Source organism: Pleurodeles waltl, chromosome 1_1, assembly GCF_031143425.1.
Source record: "Pleurodeles waltl isolate 20211129_DDA chromosome 1_1, aPleWal1.hap1.20221129, whole genome shotgun sequence".
NCBI lineage: Eukaryota > Metazoa > Chordata > Amphibia > Caudata > Salamandridae > Pleurodeles > Pleurodeles waltl.
Window position 1 is genome coordinate 178,399,969 of NC_090436.1, and position 23,112 is coordinate 178,423,080.

General features: G+C 44.4%; 1 protein-coding gene across 4 annotated transcripts in view; it reads left to right on the forward strand.

Moving 5' to 3' along the window:
* Positions 1 to 23,112, forward strand: part of NEDD4L (NEDD4 like E3 ubiquitin protein ligase) — a 945,521-nt gene that overhangs the window by 332,755 nt on the left and 589,654 nt on the right. For all 4 annotated transcript variants that reach the window (XM_069220149.1, XM_069220140.1, XM_069220132.1 and 1 more), the window contains exon 3: positions 5,921 to 6,002. In XM_069220149.1, the coding sequence (XP_069076250.1) occupies positions 5,921 to 6,002 (82 nt within the window). The remainder of the gene's footprint in view (positions 1 to 5,920; positions 6,003 to 23,112) is intronic.

Genomic DNA, 23,112 nt, shown 5'->3' on the forward strand with positions numbered 1-23,112 from the left:
TTTTAAACGACAAGCCCATGAACCAATGAAAGTGACTGACGTAACGTGGGTGTGGTTAAAATCCCCTAAAGAGAGATTAGAAGAGGCACGGAGCGCTTTGCGCGCCCAACTAAAAATAAGAGGGCGGAAAACTGAGACTCGAAGAAATGTTTTGCATGAAGTGAAAGCTGATGTGTACTGCATGACTAGCAATGTTTATCATGTGGCTTAAATAAACTGGATGGGTTTATGCATCTTTATAACTTGCTGTTGCTGTAATGCTTGCTTTGCGGATGATTTCTCTGCAACTGATTTGACAGTTGAAACTCGAAACTCGAAAGTAAATGTGAAATCATTATACTATTATTCTTGTTTCAAATGGTGAGCTGGTGGAAAAAAAAAAATTGCGAAAGGCACGAATGCCGTGTGGAAGCAGCCCTCTTATGCGGTAGCACACTTAGCACAAAATCCCTAGACCTCACAAGAAATATGCGCACTTTACAAGTGACAATTATGCAATTTACCAGACCGCAATTTATTACATGAAACGATTTCTGAAATTGAAGATGTCGTCGATTCTGCTTTTTAGTATAATTTTAAACCCTGAAAAAGTTAATCTTTGCTTTTGGAACTTGAAAGTTGTGGCTTTCTCACTCGACATCATCACTGACACTGTGTTTACGATCTTCTGCATTTTATTGACAAACCTTTCCTATCAGTGTACATAGTTCAGTATTAGCAAAACAAACGTGCCACACTGAAAATGCTTTATTCTATCAAAGCCCTTGACAGGACACTTCTGTGGTGAGTTATTTCGCAGCCGTGGGTGGGGAGGAGGGAGTGGGTGTGGAGGAAAAGAGGAACAGTTTTTTTTTTTTTTTTTTTTTTAAAGCTGGAAATTATGAAACAAGGTTGTCTGTAATGTTTTAGGCATCGACTAAAGGTTGTGGTGCAAGTCTGGCAAGTTAAACTCAATAGTGTTTGAAATGCTTAAGCACCTTTGAATACATCTTGAATCCACTTGAGGTTCTAAAAGATTCTGCTAGATACACAATAGCAGTGGCGGCCGGTAATTTTGGGAAGGATGGGGGTGGGCAGCACACACACACGCACGCACATCCATTCACAACACTCAAACATACACACACGCACCAAACATTCATTTAAAAAAGGCACACACATGTGCCCCCCCCCTCCCCTACCTCTTCAGCCTCGGAGGTCCCAGGAGGGTTGTCGGCCAATGAGGGCAGGCAGCAGTCCCAACTTCCCACAGAGTGGGATGGGGTCAGTGAGACTGCTGACCCCATCCCACTCTCTGACAAGGTGTCACTGATTGACACTCGCACTGGGCGCTTCAGGGCTTAAACCTGAAGCGCCCAGGTTGAATACAATGGGTGACGCTTCCCCTCGTCACAGAGGGGAAGGGCCTCGAAGCACCTTTGCTGAGCTGTGGAAATCACGCCCTTAGGAGCTGTGACTTCTTCAGCCCAGCAAAGTTCAGCTCAGACAGCATGGAATCTGCGCAAATCGCGCATGTCTCACTCCTGGCTGCCTGATCTGAACATGAAGAGTGTCCGTCAGGCTGACCTTTGCTCAGCCTGACAGACACTCTTCATGAGGGGCAAAAGGTGGGGGGGTGGCCCCTCCGCCCTAAAGGACGGGCAGCGGTTGCCCGATAGCCGAATAGGTGACACTCCACAATTGTCATAAGCACCTGGAAGGGAAGTAGCTTTACCTGGTCAGTGTGGAGTTCAGAAGGTGGCAGGAATGAGGCCTTGCTTTAAATTGAAATTACTGCGCTATTTATAGTTTAATGAACGCTAATGGGTTTGTGTTTGGAATGTTTGTAGAACAATGTGTGAAAGGCATGCCATGATGGTATTGGAATACTTAAGATTCCCAGTTCAAAGTACGAGTAGTTCAACCAGTCCAGCTGTTTACTTTCCATTCTGGGATTTGTAGTCTTGGCTTTAGAAGGGATCCAAAGGACTACAGATCCCAGAAAGCACTCAACGTGGACTAGATGAACTACTGAGGTGGTAACTGGGAAAGTTGAGACCTCCGTATTATCTTTTTTTTTTTTTTTCCTCAGACCATCGAGGTGTTAGAATTGTGCTGAGTTTTAGTGCAAATGTTGAAGATAGTTCTAATTGCTATATATCTTTGCAGGGGTGCAACACAGTATAAAAATGTGAATGAGTCGGGGGACTGATACAGGTGGCGCATTTGCAATCTACAAAGGGGATCAAATCGCAAAGATGTAATGGGCGTGACGGATGACTGAGATACAGAGCAAGACTCCTCCCCTCCAAGACTGAGCTCCTGATAGTGACCTGTAATGTTAATTACAGGTCTGGGCTGGGAAGTAAAATTAAAAGGACCATGGAACTACACTTCTTGAAAAGGCACTCCCAAGATACAGTTCTCATACAGGAGATGCACTAGAAGGTTAATCTCCATCAAGCCCTAAACAGACAGCACACTCTAGTTTTACATCGGATTCCAGGGGGACAGGAATAACGATAAAGAAATCACCCCCATACATCTCTCAGTCCACTTGGCACGAGCCCCTGGGGAGTATGTGGGGCAAACCGGGAGTTGGCGTAGATGTACCCCATATATCTGGTCAGTTTATCTCCCACCGAATATGCATGCAACAACACAACCTGCCCTTAGTGATACACTGGCCCCCAGGCATATTAGCGATGGGTGGGGACTGGAACACTGTAAAGGACCCTCTGACAGATACATCAGGCCCAGGTGCCCGCGAGTCGCGGCCCTCTCCGCTGCCAACCTTCATGGACGCCTTACTGATCTCTGGAGACAGCTTAATCCCTTGGACCTCCAATATACATTTTAGTCAGCAGCCCACTCTAGTGCCTCCCAACTCAACTACTTAATGACTCACCACATGACCACCTACAGGTTTAGAGAGTAAGCATGGAACTAGAGGGATATCTGACCACTCTACCCTAATGGTGACATTGCAGGGGACTCTCCCAAAGTCGTAGGCCATGCCGCTCAAAGACACTTGGTACTTTAAAGATGAGGATAAGATGGCACAACTTAGGAAAATGGTGGGGCATTACTTTCAGGAAAACACAGGAACAGTTCAGTCTCCTAGTATACTGTGGGAGACATTCAGAACTGTGCTTCCGGGTCAGGCCTGCTCTATGATTGTGGGGTCAAAAAAAGAAAAACGTGTGGCGTTAGATGCGCTGGAAAGAGAAATACAGGAATTAGAGACCAGAGGCCCCAAACCCACCATACGCACAGTGGTGCCATGAGCTCCGGGTTCAGTAGTGAGTTTCGGTCACTGGCCGAACATATAGCCAGGAAACATTCACTGTGCATGCAAAGACATCTCTACAAAGTCGGCAATAAAGCTGGCAGACTACTTGCGTGGTTAGAGAAATGCGATCAGTGGTGAGGGGATGTGCTACGAATTCAAGATGCCACAAGTGCTCCTCTTATCGTTCCATTTCACTCCAAAATGTGGAGGCCAATGTGCTGGCAAACACATTAGCACTACGTTTACGCAAAGTAATCGCCACATTGATACACTCTGATCAGTCAGGGTTTATGCTTAAACTTGCGTAGACTATTTCGTAGACTGTATGGGTTATTACTCCTAACAAAGACACCTGAACATGTACCTGCTGTAGGGTTATCACTGGATGCGCAAATGGCTTTTGATAGCATTGAATGGGGCTATCTGTTTGCCGCTTTCAGATGCTTTGGTCTCAAGTTATGTGCTTGGGTCTGCCTTCTATATACAAAGCCAATAGCGAGGGTTAGAGTGAATTGATACCTTTACACAGACTGTATTGCCTGGAAAGTAATCCAACAGGGATGCCCACTGTCCCCTATGCAATTGGCTCTGGCTTTAGTACCCCTGGTGGCATGGGTGAGGACAAACCCCCTTAATTCGGGTGCAGGGGGAGGCGAAAAATGGGAGGAACGGATCTCCTTATATGCAGATGACGTACTACTATATCCCAGTCCCCAGTTGATGGTGTTTTATGCATTTTTTGGGACTCACTCCGGCTACTGTATAAATTCTGGGTAGTCATGTCCGTTTTCGCTTGCAGGGGGAATGGGTTCCTTGGTTGCTACTGGCACTGTCAATTCCCATACAATTGGATGGCTTCAATTACTTGCGGACCTACATTACCAAAGATGCTGGGAAATTAATCGTAAAAATTCTATACAAGATCATAGATAGGCTCCGACAGGGTGCAGGCCACTGGTGGAAACTATCACTGATGGGCCGAGCGGCCTTGTATAAAATGATGGCTCTACCCCTGTTACTTTATGCTTTACAAAATTCCCTGTTCACCACAAATTCCTCCTGAAGGTAGACCAGGAAGTCCGATTGCTGCTCTGGGACGGAGGACCGGCAGGGTTGCTCTAAATAAACTCCAGAGAGGAGTGTATGATGAGGGGCTTGCCATCCCTGATGTTCATAAATATTACTGTGCATCCCAGCTGGTTGTGTTTAATGATTGGGTATTCACAGACTGACAAGAACCAACAGTATAGTTGGATAGGGAGGCAATGTGAACTAGAGAATACCTTCCCATCTTGTACCAGCATAAACTACGAACAATAACGATGGTCCATACCCAGGCAGTTGTTGATATATGGCGGGCTGCCAAGCATTTTCTCGGATGGGCGAGTAAACTGACGGAACAGACCCCACTCTGGAATATGATCTCATGTTTGAAATCAGGGGACTGAAGGGGCCTCTCTAAGTGGGACCTTATAAGCATAGAGAAGCTGGGAGATATCTGGAAAGGGGAGGGACCTCAGACTTTTGCGGAATTGTAGGCAGAATTTCAGCTTACAAACTAAGAACCCTTTCATTACTGAAAGGTTACAGATGCCCTTGGAGTTCATCTTCCTTGGGGTTCATATATAGAAGACTCCTCACCACTAGAGGACAAAACCCTACTGGACCCTATGAGATAAAAGGCCACTTCACTAATATATTAAAAAAAAAAAAATCATGAATAATGCCCCCGAGGTGCTAGGACCTCTACAGGTGGGAGACTGACGTGGGACACATGGAAGACGAGGAATGAAAAGAAGCACTACAAAGCTCCAGAGAAATAGTGACTCAAGCAGGGTCCAGGCCTGATTCAATTACGTGTCCTACATCGGGCATACTACACCTCAACCCTGCTTCACGAGATAGGAAGGTCCATGTGCGGGGCCTGTCTGCGAGGTTGTGGACAGCAGGACACATTTATACATATCCTGTTGTCCTGTCCGCAGATCCAATCGTACTGGAAGGGAATCGCAGAATTGGTGACAACACTGTCAATCACTTTGGATGTTAAGTGGCTGCTACTTAACCTAAAGGGGGAGCGGACGTGGCCCAGTATGCAGCACTCTGGCTTGCTAATTGGGCCATAGTTGCTAAGAGGAACATCGCTAGCATGTTGGGGGAGGGGGAGGAAGACGCAACCACCTACTATCCCTGAGTGGCGGACGGATATGGGTTGGTGCCGAAATGCAGGAAAAGTGATATGCGAAGGTAGAGGGTGTCTTTAAAAAAATGGGAGAAGATCTGGGGATCATGGGGAACCCACCAAACTGCCCTAGTAACACCTTATTAGTCACAGCCCATTGGCTAATGAAGGATGTACAGTATTGCAGGACGGAGACTGTTCAATTCTGTTTTCTTGATATTGGGAGGAGATGGGGGCAAGGTCACTGCCTAAAGGGATGGAATGACAACGTCTGGCTGTTATATTTTAAATGTAATGTACGGGAAGGGTGTGCTGTGTCCACTGACTCAAACTGTACTACGTTTGGAGAAAGCTGAATACAAATATTTTTTTTTAAAGGTTCGCGTTTAATTGGTTTTAATGCACAAAATACTGTAGCTTGTTGTCTTAGTCATTAAATTGAAATGCCCATTTTAACTATGTTTCAGTGATCCATACGTGAAACTGGCTCTCTACGTGGCCGATGAGAACCGGGAACTTGCTTTGGTACAGACGAAGACAATAAAGAAGGTAAATTTGGGCTTGTTTACTTTTCTACGGGCTGCATAAGGTTGCTAAGTTTTCATAACCAAGTTTAAAAATTGTTCAACATTTGTAGAATGTTTCATTTAAACAGGTGGCAGTTGTTTGTTACTTAGCCAAAATATGGCGTACTCAACTTGTCTAAGTAAAATAGAGCACAGAGTGTTGGGATTGTGACTTTGATCTCCCATCGCTAATTTGTGCAAGCATAACAACTGTTTAAAGCTCCTTTTACTGCAATTTAAAATCACAGCCAGTGTTATTTTACAAACCCCATTGCGTTGGGATGTTCGCCTTTTCCATCCAACTTTGCAAGGAAAATGTTGCAGCTTCGAGTAAGCTGTATGTTATTGGATGTCTCACTTACTTGATTGTGTTGTTCTCTGTTTACTCTGTGTAAGAAACTTTGTAAAGCCCAAACAACTGTTTTCTGCTTAACATCTGTGATCACTGACCCTCACTTCCTAACTTCTCATTTATCAAGTCAAATATTTATCATGAGCTGCGATCTTAAAGTTAAACTGCTGGTTTCTGCTTCTTGAGATGAGGACTGTACCAAATGCACCTTTTCTGCATGGTGACCCCAGATTTTCACCTCGTTCTGGGTCCTAATTTTGCTGGCTTTGTGGACTTAACTACTGTTGAACAGTAGCAAAGTGGCTGTGCTTACCCGCTAAGTCATGTGTTGGTCATTAGAACTTCCTCTTTGCCCTATTTACCCTCCCAGTAAGTCCATTGTAAATGGTGATTAAGTTAGATGTTTATATATAGGTTGCAGTGTGTATTTGCATTACCTAATTACATGACAAAAATACATTTCTGCCAGAATCATCACCACTGCTTTGGCTAGGCTGCAGTTTAAATGTGCTGCAGTGACACATGACAGGAGAACATGTCTTGTAGCCATGTCATGTAGAAAAGCCTATTTTTATTTAATCATAAGTCACCCCTAAAATTGCCTTCAATTATGTGCTAAAAAAATAAATAAAAATAAGGCGCACTATGTATTGAAGATAATGTGCCTCACAGTGAAATAAAACCCCAAGGCTATTTTGCTTTGTAGACCGGGCCTGAACTTTCCCGAAGAGGCCTGGTAAAATCTTTATTTTTCAAGTCCACTTAGGCTAAGGCTAGAAAATATTTCAAAGTTACATTCCCTGTTTAGATTTAAAATCTGACTTAATGGAAAAATCAGAATAAACTTAAATAGAAAATGTACTTTGTTTATTTAAAGAAAAAAAACAAAAAGTACAACAGGAAGCCTTAGCCAAAACTGGCTTTACACTAGGTTTGCCTATCATCGCACCACTAGAGCTGGAATGCACTCATTGGCTGGGAGAGGAAACAACCCTGGCTCAGAGGACAATGGCTTGTCTGTGGCCTGAGAAAAGGCCAGTGAGTGTTAACTGCTGACCACTTAGTAAGGATTAGCTGGATACTTGGCAGAAAAATGACCGCTTCCTCTTTTGGCTTACAAATGCTAAGGTGGGCTTCTCCTGTTGATTCCCAGGACCCCCTTAGACACTTGGTCCCCAGACACAGTCGGAGGAACGGCTAATTCTGCCATCAGTCTCACTTCCAGATCTGGAATATACATCTTTGGCGTGAAGAGGCAATAACTCTGACTTAGAGGACAATAGTTTGCCTCTGGGCCCAAAAAAGGCCAGTGGGTGTTAACCGCTGACCACTTAGCAGGAATTATTTATGTAGCAGCAGATCAGTCAAACAATCAATTTGTAAAGCGCGCTACATACCCGTGAGGGTTTCAAGGTGCTGGGGGGGGGTGGGTGGGGAGCCAAGTCTTGAGTAGTTTTCTGAAGGAAAGAAGGTGCTGGGTCTGTCGTAGATCCGGCGGGAGGGTGTTCCAGGTCTTGGCGGCGAGGTAAGAGAATGATCTGCCGCCGGAAGATTTGCGTCGGATGCAGGGGACGGAGGCGAGGGCGAGGTTAGCGGAGCGGAGATGCCGGGTGGGGGTGTAGAAGCTGAGTCTGTTGTTCAGGTATGATGGTCCGGTGTTCTGGAGTGCCTTGTGTGCGTGGGTGAGGAGCTTGAAGGTGATCCTATTGTTGACGGGGAGCCAGTGAAGGTCTCTTAGGTGGGGGGTGATGTGGCAGTGGTCGAGGGATGTTGAGGATGAGTCGGGTGGAGGCATGTTGTGGGCATTGGAGGAGTTTGGATGAGATACTGGTGTAGAGGGCGTTGCCGTAGTAGTCTGTTGCTGACAAGGGCCTGGGTTACTGTTTTTCTTGTTTCTGTTGGGATCCATTTGGAAATTCTGCGAAGCATGTGGAGGGTGTTGTAGCAGGAGTAGGAGATGGCGCTGACCTGATTTGACATGTGGAGTGAGGAGTCGAGGGTGAAGCCGAGGTTTCGTGCGCTGTAGGTGGGCGTCGGTGGGGGACCCAGCGTGGACGGCCACCATGAGTTGTCCCAGGCGGAGGGGGTGCGCCCAAGGATGAGGACCTCTGTTTTGTCCGAGTTCAGTTTTAGCCGGCTGTCTCCCATCCAGTCGGCGATGGCTTTTAGTCCCTTGTGGAGGTTAGTTTTGGCGGTGTGCGGTCCTTGGTGAGGGAGAGGATGAGTTGGGTGTCGTCGGCGTAGGAGATGATGTTGAGGTTGTGCTGACGGGCCACTTGTGCGAGGGGGGCCATGTAGATGTTGAACAGCGTCGGGCTGAGGGATGAGCCCTGGGGTATGCCGCAGATGATGTTGAAGGCTTTGGATTGGTACGGGGGGAAGCGGACTCTTTGGGTTCTGCCGGCGAGGAAGGATGCGGTCCATTCGAGGGCCTGGTCCTGGATTCCTGCTGCGTGGAGACGGGATTTTAGGGTGTGGTGACATACTGTGTCAAAGGCGGATGATGGGCCTAGGAGGATGAGGGCTGATGTTTCTCCATTGTCGAGGTGGCTTCTGATGTAGTCTGTGGCGGCAAGGAGGGCGGTGTCGGTGCCCTGAAACAGTTGGCAGAAAAAGGGCAGATGTAGCACTATCTCTTTTGACTTGGAGATACCCCTGCATAATGCTACAGTAAGGCAAAGAGGACATGCTTTAAATGGAGGTGGTGAGGACTGCAAGAAATTTGTTAGGATTGGGTGGTAGAATACCTTCAGTGACTGGCTAGTGCGTAGAATAAATCTGGCACCTCCACCACCTCTTTTAAAGAACATTCCTGGACTTGGAAAGACTCCATCTGAATAAGGCCCTGCTAGGAAGAATAATCCTGGCTCCTGCTGTAAGAAGAGAACTCAACATGCGGACTTCTGAATCCTGCTGGTTCCCAGGGACTGGAACTGCTCCTCAAAAACCAGTTGGTTGGTCTCCTTTTCACCTTAATGAGGGACATCAAAGACCAAGGGATTCACAAATCCAAAAGGACCTAGCTGAATAAACAGAAATAGACCCAGCTGGAGAGAAGCCTGGTGTCCAGAAGCCTAGCATGAGGACCTAAAGGCTGCAGGAATGACCAAAAGAAGCTTACCCATCAGTTAGAAACTACGTCTGAAGGTTACACCTATTACTGGGACAACCCTCTTTGATTATCTGACCACTGCTCCTTCCTAGTCGGCCTGAAGTAGTGCCTAAGTCTTGGTCTGCTTAAGTCTAGGTCCATACAAACTACTGTTTTTCCATTGCACTTGACTCCTTCTAGGGATTTTATGCTTTGCAATTTAAAAACCCATACCTCCAGTTATCCTTAACCTATTCTGGTGATCTTGGTGTCTGTTTACTCTTTATTTTTTATCTCTTTTCTTAATTGGATTTGGAATTCTATTGTGCTTTGTTTTTGGCTTTAACATTGTTGGTCCTGCTTGAACTTAACACACACTTCTCTGGGGTTTGCCTGCTGTTAAGGAAGGAGTTGCCATTGTCTCAGCTGTATTTTGACTTGACCAGTATGGGTTAATTGAGTTCTAATGCCTTAACAGTTTTTATCTTCTTAGGACATGCCATTTTTATTTCACCAGTTACGTTTGATATTTGTTCAGAAGAGAAGGTAATGTTACAGGGTAGACAAACACTCCCAACTCAACTAACCACGCAGACTCTTCTTGGCAATCCAAAGACAATATTTACTGACTTGCGACGGGGAGAAAAACACTGCAGACTGCACCTCAGCCCTGCTCAAGCTATCTCTGCGTTTCTTTCTTGAATGCCTGTTCGCAGGCAGGCCTTTTTATACAAATCAATACATTGGTTTATTGCACATAGTAAATGATAGGTAATTTGCAAGCTACAGATTTAAGAAGGAAAAACACATAAATATATGTGACCCCCACAACCCTGAATTCCTGAACTAAACCATTACACATTCATCATTATTCTTTGGCAGTGCTTTATGACAAGGCATTCTTTTGCCTAAGAATGTTTAGGTGTTTCATGGTTGATGCAATTTCCTTAGTGTGTGCTGACAGCATTGTGTGCCTGAGGCCTCAGTGTGGTCAGAATTTAGTTTCTTCCCTGCACCCAAAGTTTAATGAAGCGCCTGTGTGCTCTGGACTAATGTGATTATGAACCTATTGTCTAATCAGGCCACAATCTGTTTTATAAAGGCACGGAGTGTCTGCCACAGGACTTTTTGTGCTGATGTTGTAAATGCTTTTGGTTCAGTTAGACATGAGTTGGTCTTTAACTAAAAACCCTTTCAAGTTTCCTATTCTACTACATTCTTCAGTGCACTTTTCACCTTGTTTATCAGTGTGGGATTTGGGCCTAAACTGTTTTTTTAACTATGAACAGCTACGGGGTTTCTGCATGGGTTTGATGCTGCTTTATTTTTTCGTGTTTCATATTTTCTACTTTGTGTTTAATTTTTTACATTTCCTACAACATTTCCCCCTCTAGTTGATATTTCAACTACTTCATTCAGATGTTGGTCTTTCCTTGGCACCAGGTTATACAGGTTGCCCTGGGAATCTACTGCCTGTGTTGGTGTCCTAACTAAAAACATCCCTCCCGCTTTAGCGCCTGCTCTCCTGACACATGCTAAAATTACTTGTATCATTCAATATATCTGTGGCATATCAGTTATTGATAACAAAGCCCCCCTACATTCCCGACATCCATGACGGTAGAGACACAAACCAACCCCTGAACCAACTATGTGGGGACTTCCTTCATCTATCATTTTAGTTTGTCAGAAGCAATACAGACACTGCATAATTTACAAAGTTCTATTTTCTGTATCATTTGCTTGAATAAACATGCAGCATGCCGTTCCTGTCTGCACACCCTGCCTTGCATGGCTGTCATAAGTCCCAGTACATGATGTTGTTGCAGTACCATCATTCTTAGGCCACGCAGTTCCTCTTTTATGGCATTGAAGCCATCATTGGTGGTGTTGATGTCCTTGAGGAGTTTCCACCTTGTGATTTGGAGCCAACAAGCTGTTGCCTTAGCGTGGATAAATGGCAATATGCTCCCAAAGAAAATTTCAGCATCATTGAACAGGCGATAATCCTGGGGAACTTCATTCCAGGTGCTTGTACCATAATACTCTGCAGTTCTCTTCCTTCGGCTGTGATGTAGCTAGGTCGTTGGATGCCTCAATGGGGGTGTTTATGCAAAGCAGATATGTTTATTCCAGGATCACAAAACTGGAGCGTGGAAACTCACTATGGAACAGATCTCTCCCCAGTTGGGTGGTAACTGTGCATACAGCAGTTCTCCACACTGCCAGAAGTAATCCATAAGGCCAGAGGTGCACCCTTGCATGTTAGCGTGGAAGACTGTGATCTTGCAACCAATATTTCAACCTATGTTAATGGTGCCAACAGAAACAAGTTAGTTTCATTATAGTCTGGGGACTTACAGTACTATCTACCCAAGTACAGCGCTGAATTCTTGTCCCAGGTGGGTATATATATTTTGCATTCTGGCTGACATCAGTGCCATTCCATAAAGACATAGCCCTACAGGAAAATTCAATGTTGGGATGCCACTGAGCGTGGGCAAAAACTGACCCTGTCACTCTAAACCCTGACCTTTGGACACAATCTGGTGGTAAAGGATTAAAAAAATTGTTGTTACATTCAGTTGGTGGGCATGTTACTCCTAGAAATTCAAGATCTAGGATGATCTGGGTCCAATCTACAGTGGTGGGGGGCGAGCTGTCTTTCGCATACGTGATATTTCTTCCTTGATTTCCTGCCTATTTGTGTGAATGTATAGCACTTCTGGTAAAGCGTCATATTTTGTATCATTAACTTGGATGCATACTACTTTGACATGTGTTAACTGCATTTGGGCCTTAATTCTGCACAAGTACAGATGTAATAAAAAGGAGCTAGGTTCGAGGGTACTTCTTTCGTGGGGTGCAGTCTGTCTGGCCCAATAGCATAAGGCATTAGGGAGCACAGGAAGCATGACTCATTTGTGGCCTCTGCACCGATCTCTGACATGTGCTGATACCAGAAGTTATCTGACAATTTAGCGTGGGGATTGGGGGTCACATTGCTAATGGAGAGCTCTCTCAAAACATGAGACATTAGAATTAGAGGGTGACTTGCTAGTAAAGAGAAAAAAGGATAATATTGAGAGACAAAAGAAAAGCATAAAAATGCATATCTTTTGTGGTCTCTTTAAAAAAAAAAAAAAAAAAAAAAAAAAAAAACACAGTTGAAAGAGGGTGCTTTTGAGGTGACAATCTCGGTCCCCTCTCTTGTTCCATTTGCATTATTCATTACTCTTGGTGAAAGGCTGGGACGAGACACACATGGCTGTGATGAATCCAGGGTTTCCTGCCGTCCACCTAGAGGGCAGTTGGTGTGACCATGGTTACTGTGAAGGGGCCCTTGAAACATGTCCCCTTCCATTCATGGACCCAATTGCGTATAAACACTTTATCTCCTGCTTTCACCTCGACCTCAGCATTGGCGTGGTTTTCTTTTCCCTAGGTTACCTGTTTGGAGATTAACTTTGTACACTTCATCACTTCATACAAGTACTTACGCATTTCATCATTCAGTGTCTGTGACAACCTTTCTCCCCGAAGTTTGCTTCTAGTAACAGCGACATGGACACTGATAGACGTTCCTGCCGCTAATTGATAGCTCAAGTGATGAGCTAAACTTGGTGTATTACTCAGGGAAAACAGTGCTATTGGCATACAGTATAACCATTGTTACAAGTAGTACATAGGTTGTTGATCTTGCAATTCAAGAGGCCATTCAGGCGCTCCACCATACTTTGGGGGTGGTGTGCAGAGGACAATTTGTGCTTTATCCCTAACAGTGTTGTGATGTGTTCAAATAGTGTGCTGGAAAAATGAGTTCCATTGTCGGATCTGATCATTTCTGGGATTCCTCCTTGTGGAAACACTTCAAGAACCAGGAATGTGGCTGCTGAGTTGGCATCACAATGGATGCATGGTCCCGCTTCAACCCATCGGGAGAAAGGGAAGGCCACCACAATGAGGCACCTGTAGTTATTGCATCTACTGATCATATTCTCAAAGTCCAAATTAAGGGCTTTAAAGGGACCTTGTGGTCGTCAAATGGTGTAACTTATCACTTTTAAGGTAGGATTAGGGGAGTACTGTTGACACATTTGTACAGCTGTGCAGATACATAGTAATTATGTCATGTAAATTGGGGACCAACCTGTCTTGTATTTGTGTTGCCAAATACCCTTGGGTAGTGTGGGCTGGGTGATTGCAAGCAAAGCCTGTGGCATTACTGGGTTTCCCTTAGATAGCTGTCTATACACTAGGTCCTCCCCTGACTGGATGCAACCTTTATCTTCTCATAACTGCTTTTTGTGCGAAGAAACAGCTTCCTGCAGTTGTCGTAGGTGTAATCTAGCTGTCTTAGTGTAATGAGGTGTGTCTTTGTATGTGGTTGTCTTAGATCCACACTTCATTAGTGAGGCAGTCTGAGCCACCAAAAGGGGGGCAGATTGTGGGTCTGATAGTAGCTGCATCCTTAGCTGCCTGATCTTCTGCTAGTGCATTACCCCAGGACACAAAATTCTGTCCACTTGTGTGTGCTGCACACTTCACAACCGCCACTGCCTGTGGTAATGCAGGTGCCTCTGTTGGAGCCTCTAAGAGGTTTATGTGCATCACAGGCCTGCCATCTGACTTAGGAAACCCTCTCTTGCTCCATCTCATGATGCTTGAGTGCACAGTGGTTGTTATACACTGATTCTGAATATATGGTAATTACGTCTCCTGCTCCTTGCTTAAGGGCCACTTTTAATGCGGTTCTGCTGCCTGGGCAGAATAATGTGTGGGTAATGTCAATTGTGCTATGACCTACAGTGTATCAGAGGAACCGTGCTGCTGAACCTTGACTACTGCTACCACTGTGTGTCTAATTCCTGTCTGTTGATTAATTGCAGAGGAACCATCAACAGTGTATACAATGCTACCTGGCATAGGATCCTCTGTGGTTTGACTGCAATCGTTGGGACTATGTGTTGCATTGTTGTGGGCATCCTCCTCAGGGTTTAATATTGGGTGGGCAAAGAATGTCGCAAGATTCACTGTATGACACTTCACAACCGGTAGTAACAGTATCACCTCATATCCTGACACCCTTTGAGTAGTCAGAGTGGTCTTGGCCTTCTGAATAATAGCAACTACTGCATGTTCTGCATACAGTATCCAGGGTGCCCCATTACTATGGGAGTCCTCTTCTGTACTGCAAAGGCTGCAGTGGCTAGAGCCTGCTCACAGGGATGGTGTCCTTTCATTATTGAGTCCAGCAGCCCAATAAAGTAAGCAATCTGTTTGTGCTTCTCTAGGTGAGAACAGCTGTCATCACCTGATAGTTGCAATGGCAGAATAAATAGAACTCCTTGGTGTAATCCAGTGTTCCCAAGACCGGAGCATTTGTTATTTCAGTTTTTAACTTCTGATGTCCATAGTATCCTGTCCTCTGTCTTTTGCCTGTTTGATAGAAGCTAACAAGGGGGCTATTAGTGTGCTGTAGTCAAATGCCCACTGTTTCACATAGTTACAGAGACCCAGAAACTTCTGCATTCCTTTGATAGTTTCTGACACTGTCATTTCCCCAATGGAGGCTGCCCTTTCAGGTGTTACACACCTACCTGATGCCAACAGTAACTGTCCTAAATATTGGAGTTCTTCCTGGCAGTACTGAATTTTCTCCCTCTCCACTTCTTATCCTCTCTGGACAAGTGGTCAGAAGAGATATGGTGTCTTTTCTGCACTGTTGTTCAGTAGATGGCATATTGGTACTACAAACCAATATGCCATTGACATATTCCAACAGAGTGCTGTCACATTGAAAATTTGACAGATCATTCTTTATTGCTCTGTTGAACATGCTGGTGGACTTGCAATACCCTTGGGCCAAATGAGAGTACAAGTACTGAGTCCCGCGATTTGAGAACACTGTCAGATAGTGGCTGTCTGGATGGAAGGGGGATGCTGAAGAATGTGTTCTTAAGATCAGTCACTGAGAAATACTTGGCATCCTGAGGAATATTCGTCAAAATGATGGAGTGGTCAGGGACAATTGAGAATGCTGGTAATAATATGTTGTTCAAAGGGCACAGGTCTTGAACCATGTGGCAAGTATTGACCTTAGCTTTCTTAACCTGGTAAATAGGGATGTTGCAAGGAGACACTCCATGTTAAATTACCCCTTGCTCTATTAATGCCTGTGTAGTAGGGGTGATGCCCTCATCTGCCTCCTGGGACTGGGAATATTGCTTCACTCTGGCTAAGAGGGCATCTTCCTTCAATGTAATCTGGAATGGTGCAGCAGTGTGGATAAGCCCAACATCGTGGAGAATCTTTGCCCACAAGGTGTCTGGTACTAGTGACAGATCTGCTTCTTTTACTGAATCAAATGCTCTGCTTGGTGTGAGCGTTCTGACTTTTAACAACAGTTCTTAGTGGTATGTCTTCCTGAAAAACTACAACTCTTTTCTTGGGGTCATCATCAAACAGTTGGTCATCCAGTATCTCCCTAACTATCTTTCCTGGCTCAAGGAAGATGACACATGCCCACAAAACACGAAAATGGTCGCTGGCTATTAGAGGACCATAGATTGGTGTTGATTCCAAAGGCTCTGCCTTTAATATCACCTCATATCTGACAGCCCAGAGACCTGTCCCTGTTGCCTAATAAGGAATTCTTTAGGCAATTGAACCTCCTTTCCCCGTAACTCTGGTGTTTCTGCTATGACGGTGGCTACTGCTGTAGTAAATGTCACTATATCATTAGGTCATGCTCTGATTTGGTCTCTGCTGGAGGAAACTACCATCAGTGCCATTATTCTGGAAGGTGGAGTTCCAGGTGTGGAACAAATCACGCTACCCTCTTGTTCAAAATGAATGGTCCTATTTAATTTGGCCATCAGATCTCTTCTGAACAAATTTGCTGGGCCAGCTGGGGAGAAAAGTAAACAACCATCAATGTGCCACACTTCGCTTCCATCTCCACTGGTTTGGTAAAATGAACCCTTATAACTTCACCAGAGAACCCCTTTGTGTCCATGGATCTGTTGGAAATTGGAAACACGCTCTCTCTAATACAGGCTTTTGTTTCTCCTGTATCTGTGAGGAATGCATACCTCTTGCCATTGATGGCTACTGTCACACTGGGTTCCTTATCTGGCCTGTGCATTACAGACAAGACTGGACACATAGACATAGTCTGTGGATATCATCATCGTGTTTATTCTCCCACAGGGTTCACCTGGAAAGAATTTCTTCCCCTCATAACTATACCTCCTTGTCCACTTTGGAGTGGAATCTCTGTGGGGGTGGGGAGCTAATAATTCTGATGAGGCAGTCCCTGCTGTGCTTGGGGCATTGCTGGCAGCAGCACGTTTAGCAAGGGCGTCTAGGGCACATATATTATTTGTGGACTTTGCTTTGGTTGTACTGTCATATTTCCTGATTAATCATAAACTCCCATTCTTCCATTTTGCTAATCTCATTTCTTCATATTGTAGTCTTTATTAAGATAATTAAACCTCTGACAATAATAACATGCCTGATCCCTTCTTGGAGGACCCATCTTACCTCTTCCTACTCATCCTTGTCCTCCTACTACTTCCCTGTGTCCTTACATCGTTCTGCTGTTGTGGGTACTGACGTTGGGTGGCCCCTTGGACTGTTTCTGCAGATATTGCAGTCATCTGAATGACCGCTGCCACTACAGCACCTTCCATTGCTACTTTCTTTGCTAATTTCTGCTGCACCAACTTGGCTGCTGCTTTCTCTGCTACATTCTGTTTACATTTTTCTTTCTCTTGCTTTTTCGTACAAAAAATGGATTGTGCATGCTTGAGTTTGGGCCCAGGTCTCGGCCTCCAGTGCCCACTATGTTATCTAAGCTGTCCTGCACGCCAGGGGCAAGCCTTTCTTGACTACATTATAAAACAATACTACATTACCTCATGTCACTTCCCAGCCCTAACCTACTTTCTCGGTCCATTTTTCTTTCATCTTTTTGATGTATTGTACGGGTTCCTCGTTTGGTTGCATAGATTGAGTCATGAAAGATCCGATGTATGGTCTATTGGGGTACATTTTCCTCAGCTGGTCCCACACTAAATGTCTGACCAGATTAAATGGAAACCCATCAGACCTGGCATCAGTGAGGATCACATTTCTAACTCCAGCCTTTTGTAATACTGTCTGTTTCATCTCCTGTCTGGGAACTAAACAGTCTCTTCCATCCCCTACTGCCAGGGTAATGCCTGCAGTTTGTTTTTCAAATGCTGTGATCCGTTTCCCTGCTCCCTCCGTAAGCAGTGCAACTGTTTTCTGAGGTTCTCCTTGTCCATTTGTGGCCAAGGAACATAATGTGGTACCCCAGGTCCCTTACGTATCGGGGGCATCTGATGCAAAGGGGTGGTGGCACGCTGGGGATGGTGCTGTCTGGAGTACTTCTGCCATGTACACAGAAATTTCAGCATGTTAGGGTAGTCCCAATCTGGCTCACCCTCATCATACAGAATGCAATCTTCAGCATTTGTCATGTCATGTGGTTCAAAGGAACCATTTGTGGCCATTGCTAATCTGTGGAGCTGACCACTTGGTCCAGTCTGCTAAATTATCTATAAATGGTACAATGTGCCAGCTATTTTCTCCTTCAGCAACGTTCTTACTGGGAGTGAGGCCCACGCTGCACAAATTTGCTTGGGCACTCTTTTGCTCTGCTGGTCTGTTGTGGAGTGTCACCTGTCCCCCCAACTTTGCCAGATCCCATTCTGGCCATGGGTGCTTTGGAATTGTAACCGCTCATGCTCTGTAGCTCGAGGTTTTCTACTTCTAGGGAGCACATCTCACTCATTCCCTTGCATCAGTTGGTTTAGGCTGTCACCACATGGCCCTTTTGTGTAGTCTAAGTCAATGAGTAGGCTCTCTTGGATATCATAAGTAGGGTGACCTACTACCTATTGGGCTTGAAGCAGTTCACCCATACTCTCCACATGCCGGTTTATGGATTCTATCCTGTTCGAAAGTTTCCCAAAACTTCTCAGAGTTTGTCCTGTAAAGTCATCGTCGTACCCATCTCTCCTTACTTCACTTGTCTCTCTCTCCTACCCTCAATGCGTGATAGCCAGTCCTGCACACTCTCTGGTGAGACTCCCTCCTCCATCTGAGAAGGGGGCGGACTACCTTCAGTCCTTCTATGCTCCTGCTCGCTTCCTTGAGATTAGCTGTTGTGTCTTATCTACAGTCCTATGCTCAGTCACTCTACCCTGCATTCCCTATGTCCCTTTGTTGTGAGGTGGACACCTGTTCTCTAATTACTCTACCTCTAATACCTCTTTTCTGAAGCAAATGCGATGTTGCTGATGAAATTTTTAATTGGTCATAACTATCCCCTGAACTCCGTTCTTTTCTCTTAACCTGCTGGGGAGAAAGGCTGGATCTAGATGCAATACGAACTGCGCCTCAAATTGCCCTGAAAATTGGGGGTCCCCTACCATTGTTTTCTGGCTAGGAGGGCTTGCCCTCTTTGGCTTCAGCATTTGTGAGGTTACCTTCGGGGTCTCTGTCCGAGTGTGGAGGGGTTCCAATTTCAGGGTTCTCAAAACCTACTGCAGCTTCTTGCAGCTACACTCTGGTGCGGTGCTCATAGGGTCATATGGGGGGTGGGACAATCAACAGGGTTTTAGTGGTATGTGCTTGTTAAGTCTTTTGACTTCTCACAAAATACTCTCCATAAGGCTACTGTGGCTTCCTTTTTCTTTCATTTTGCTGCTGCATATTTACTTCGGAGGTGTGTGACAACATGCTATTCTATTGTTGAACGTTGCTTCTTCTGGCCAAGGATACATATACTTTTGGAATGCTTTAAACCTCTGCAGACTATACTTCTGTAATTTCTTCTTGTCACTGAGGAATACCTTCTGCATATGCTCTAAGGGGGTCTTCATATTTAGGCGTGTTTAATACTTTAACTTTTATATATTCTGATACCAGATTAAATCATCTTTCACAAATCTTATAGTGGCAGTATTTTGTCCACTTTTCTACTTATTGTTTCAAAATATACATTCAACTTTTAATTTTGCTTCACCAATTCTACAGGGCACATTACACTTGAAACGTTTCGTTTCATGCAATATATATTCAAAACAACAGTTTGCGCATTATACAGTACTGCACAACATCATCACACTGTGCCACATTTCATTCAAATATGCATACTTGCACCTTTAGTCACACAAAAAATACAACACAAAATTCTATTCTGGGGAAATAATCACATCTCTAATTTACTTTTCGGTAAATGCAACTGCCAATCCCTGGCCACCTTTCTCCATTCCCCAGAGGAGATTCTTTTCCGACCGTGAGTTTTAGAAACCATGGAAAGACTGCTGAATATTAGGTCCAGGTTTGGGAATTCGAGTGTTGAGATTGTAACTGGAGGTAAAATTTAGTGCCACCTATCCCTCAGTGTCAAATTTAACACATATTGGCACCTTCCAATTTCAAAGTTCCCATGTAGGCCACTTCCACCCTGTTGTTGGAAATCACAGGTTCACTAGTAATGTAGACACCTTGTTGATTGTGCGACACGTACACAATCCTCCAATTAACAAATTGCATGCAATACCCTTTTGTCTCTTACTATCTTAATCTTATATTTGCATCATATTGACATCTCTATTTAAAATTGCCAAGAAGAACACACTAATCCATAAACAAGGATCGTAATCCGCTTTGTCCTCACCTTAAAAGGCGGTAGTCCCTGGATCCTTCCCAACCCCTGTGCACAGGCAGAACTTCAGCTTAAAACCGGCTTCTGCTTACCTCAAAATGTGAGCACTGGCCTCTCTGCAGTGGGGTGGTAGGCGGTCTTCTGGTGCCAGCCGTAAGGTGGGTGGGGCCAAGGAATCTTCTATTTGGCTCTCCAACTATTAAGGATTACATTTCCTACAACAGTAACAAAGTCTAGCAACTGTATGAGATCAGAGCTATTATCCTGGCTTCCCACTTAGTTTTGTGATGTGGGCAGATACTAGTCTTACTATTTATCTGGAAACATTGTAAGCATTTGTCACCCCTTGTTCATTGTCTGGCTGTACTTGATGGCCTCTTTCCCTGTATGAAGCTCACTGCTTCATCACTGTTGCAGCCATAATTGGTCATACTCCAGTCTGAGTGTCTACTGTAGCCTTTGGCGCTCCTCCCATGAATCAGTTGTAGTTGATAAGTACCACCTCATGTGTTCTTCATGTTACAGTCTTTACTAAATGTCAATGGGCCCTCCATTAACAATAGATGCCACTACATTTTTCATCAGTGAAATGTTTTTGTTGGCCTACCATGGTCAGTCGCTAATGCTGAGGTAGTTTGTGGTAGAATGAGGATTTTAGCTGCCATTTCAGTATAATTAATGATTCACAACGAGTGCATGCCTGTTCGTGCATCTCATAGGAGCTTGTGCTGCTGAGTTGGTACCTGGAGAATGTCTCCCTTAATTGACAATGTGTGCAGCAGACATTTTGAGGATTGGGTCAGACCCAGAAGCTGCGCCATTATTTGTCAAGGAGTTTGGGGTGCTAACTGTTTTAATCAGGGTAATGGGTCTCTAGTGTTTTCCTGGAAATGGGGAATCAAAGCAACTCAAGGGAATATGTTGAGGAATCAAAATGCTTGTCAAGATGTGTCTCTTGCGCCAAAGCTCAAACATACAAAAAAGTTTTGCCTCCAGGAGATCTGCACTGATTCTTATCAACTTCACTTGTATATCCTTTCAGCTTGACATATCCTGAGCATGTATCAATTTTCTGCTTCTCAGCTGAAGGAGTTGGTGAACTAAGTGGTAACTTGCCTTGGCAAAGAAGTGGCATTATGGGGACAAGGAAGGAGTAAGTGATTAAAAGAAAGAAGGATGTTCTGGATGATTCAGAGGAAATGAAATCTAAGGAGTTTTGCCCATGGTAATAGCTCAAGAGGTCAATTAAGTTTGGTTTAGACCCTTATCTTTTGTCTGAAGACTTTTGAGACAAGCATCGTCTTAATGGCACTGAAACATTTCTTCTCTTTACAAACTAAAGTCATCTGACATTTGCTGGTTTTTTTTTTTCAGCCCCTCATATACTGCTCAGTTGCTGGCCTCATTGGTAGGAATGTTGCATGACAGTTGGCTTGTCATTTCTTATTCTCAAAAGAACAAGACACTTAAGCATATGGGTCGATAATAAACAAGGAGGGGTCCAGAGTATCTGTGCTGGATTGGACAATGCTGCCTTGAGAGTACTCCAAATCCAATTATGTCTCAACTCTTTTGGAAATGTGGGATCCAGTGGCTCATTGCGGATTTAGACAAACATGTCTGTAGCTTCTACCCTGGGAAGCCTGCTTTTGAAACTATTTGTCTGTAACATTGGGCATCAATAGGATCTGACATGACATAACTGGACTTGCACTTTCCCAGTTCATTGCATCTTGACGCTTCCTTTCCTTGTTTTTTTTTGTCAGGGCCAGTTTATAGAAAACTGTTGACTTAGATCAGAGGTCTTCAATCTGGGGGTCGCGACCCCCAGGGGGCCGTGGAGTCCTGGAAAGGGGGTCGTGCATTCCCCCAGCCAATTGTTAAAATGCCTCAGGTGAACTTTGATTTTTGAGTCTCCTGTGCTGTGAAAGCCACAGACAGCTAAGGAGGCCTTCACATCAGGGCGCCTGCTTCCTGAGTGAAATGCAAATGTGCTCTACGAGCTGATCTGCACATGTAAAGGTAATCTGCAACAGTAAAGGATGTTTGAGAGCTGATCAAATCACTCAAAGCTTTGTAATGACAAACATTTACTCCTTTTTAGGGGTAGTGCAAAAAGCTAAGAAGTGTGTGTGCTTTTAATTGTAGTTACACAGCGCTTACTTCACCTGGAGATGTTGAAGGGACAGCTATTTAAAAAAATTAAAAAAAAGCTATTGCATATCCTCTGGTATTACTTAAATCTACATTTTGGAAGTACAGTTTTATCTTAAACCTTTTTGTGGTGGCCTATCGTATACTTAGTGTAATGCAAGTATAAAATAATGCCTCACAGTCTGTGACCTTGTGGCACTAAAAAATACATGTCACTATTCTCAAGTGTACCAACCCAGATTTAATTATGTCGCTCTACGGTTACACACAGACCTTTGCGGTGCATTAACTAATAGAGGTTTCCTAATGCACTACAGTGCACTTCCCAATAAGTAACAACTTTTTTTTAAACTTATTTTTCATTTAAGCTGGCTGTTATTTTATATGTAGCTACCTGACGGTGAAAGACTTAAAAACAACGTTGAATATTTTGGGGTTTATTTATGAGAGGCTTGCGCTGGTGGAGCATCACTTTTTTGATGTTCCAGCGGCACAAGTCTCTCAATCATACGTATGAGGTGACGCAAAGCCACCCTGCGTGGCTTTGAATGGCCTCATAGATATGGAGTAAGGCAAGGCAAGGCAACGCAACGCAAGCCACTGCATTGCCTTACTTTGCGTCAAGGAGAGGTTCCATGAGAATTGTGGTGGGTGTTCCCTAGCAACAGCTATGGATTTTGATGCTGCCCCAGATTTACAAAACCACGTAAACTGGAGCAGTGCCAAAACCTTGCACCTCCCCAGAGCAGACATAATGAGGAGAAATGTTTTAATTTCTCCTTGTTTTTCGT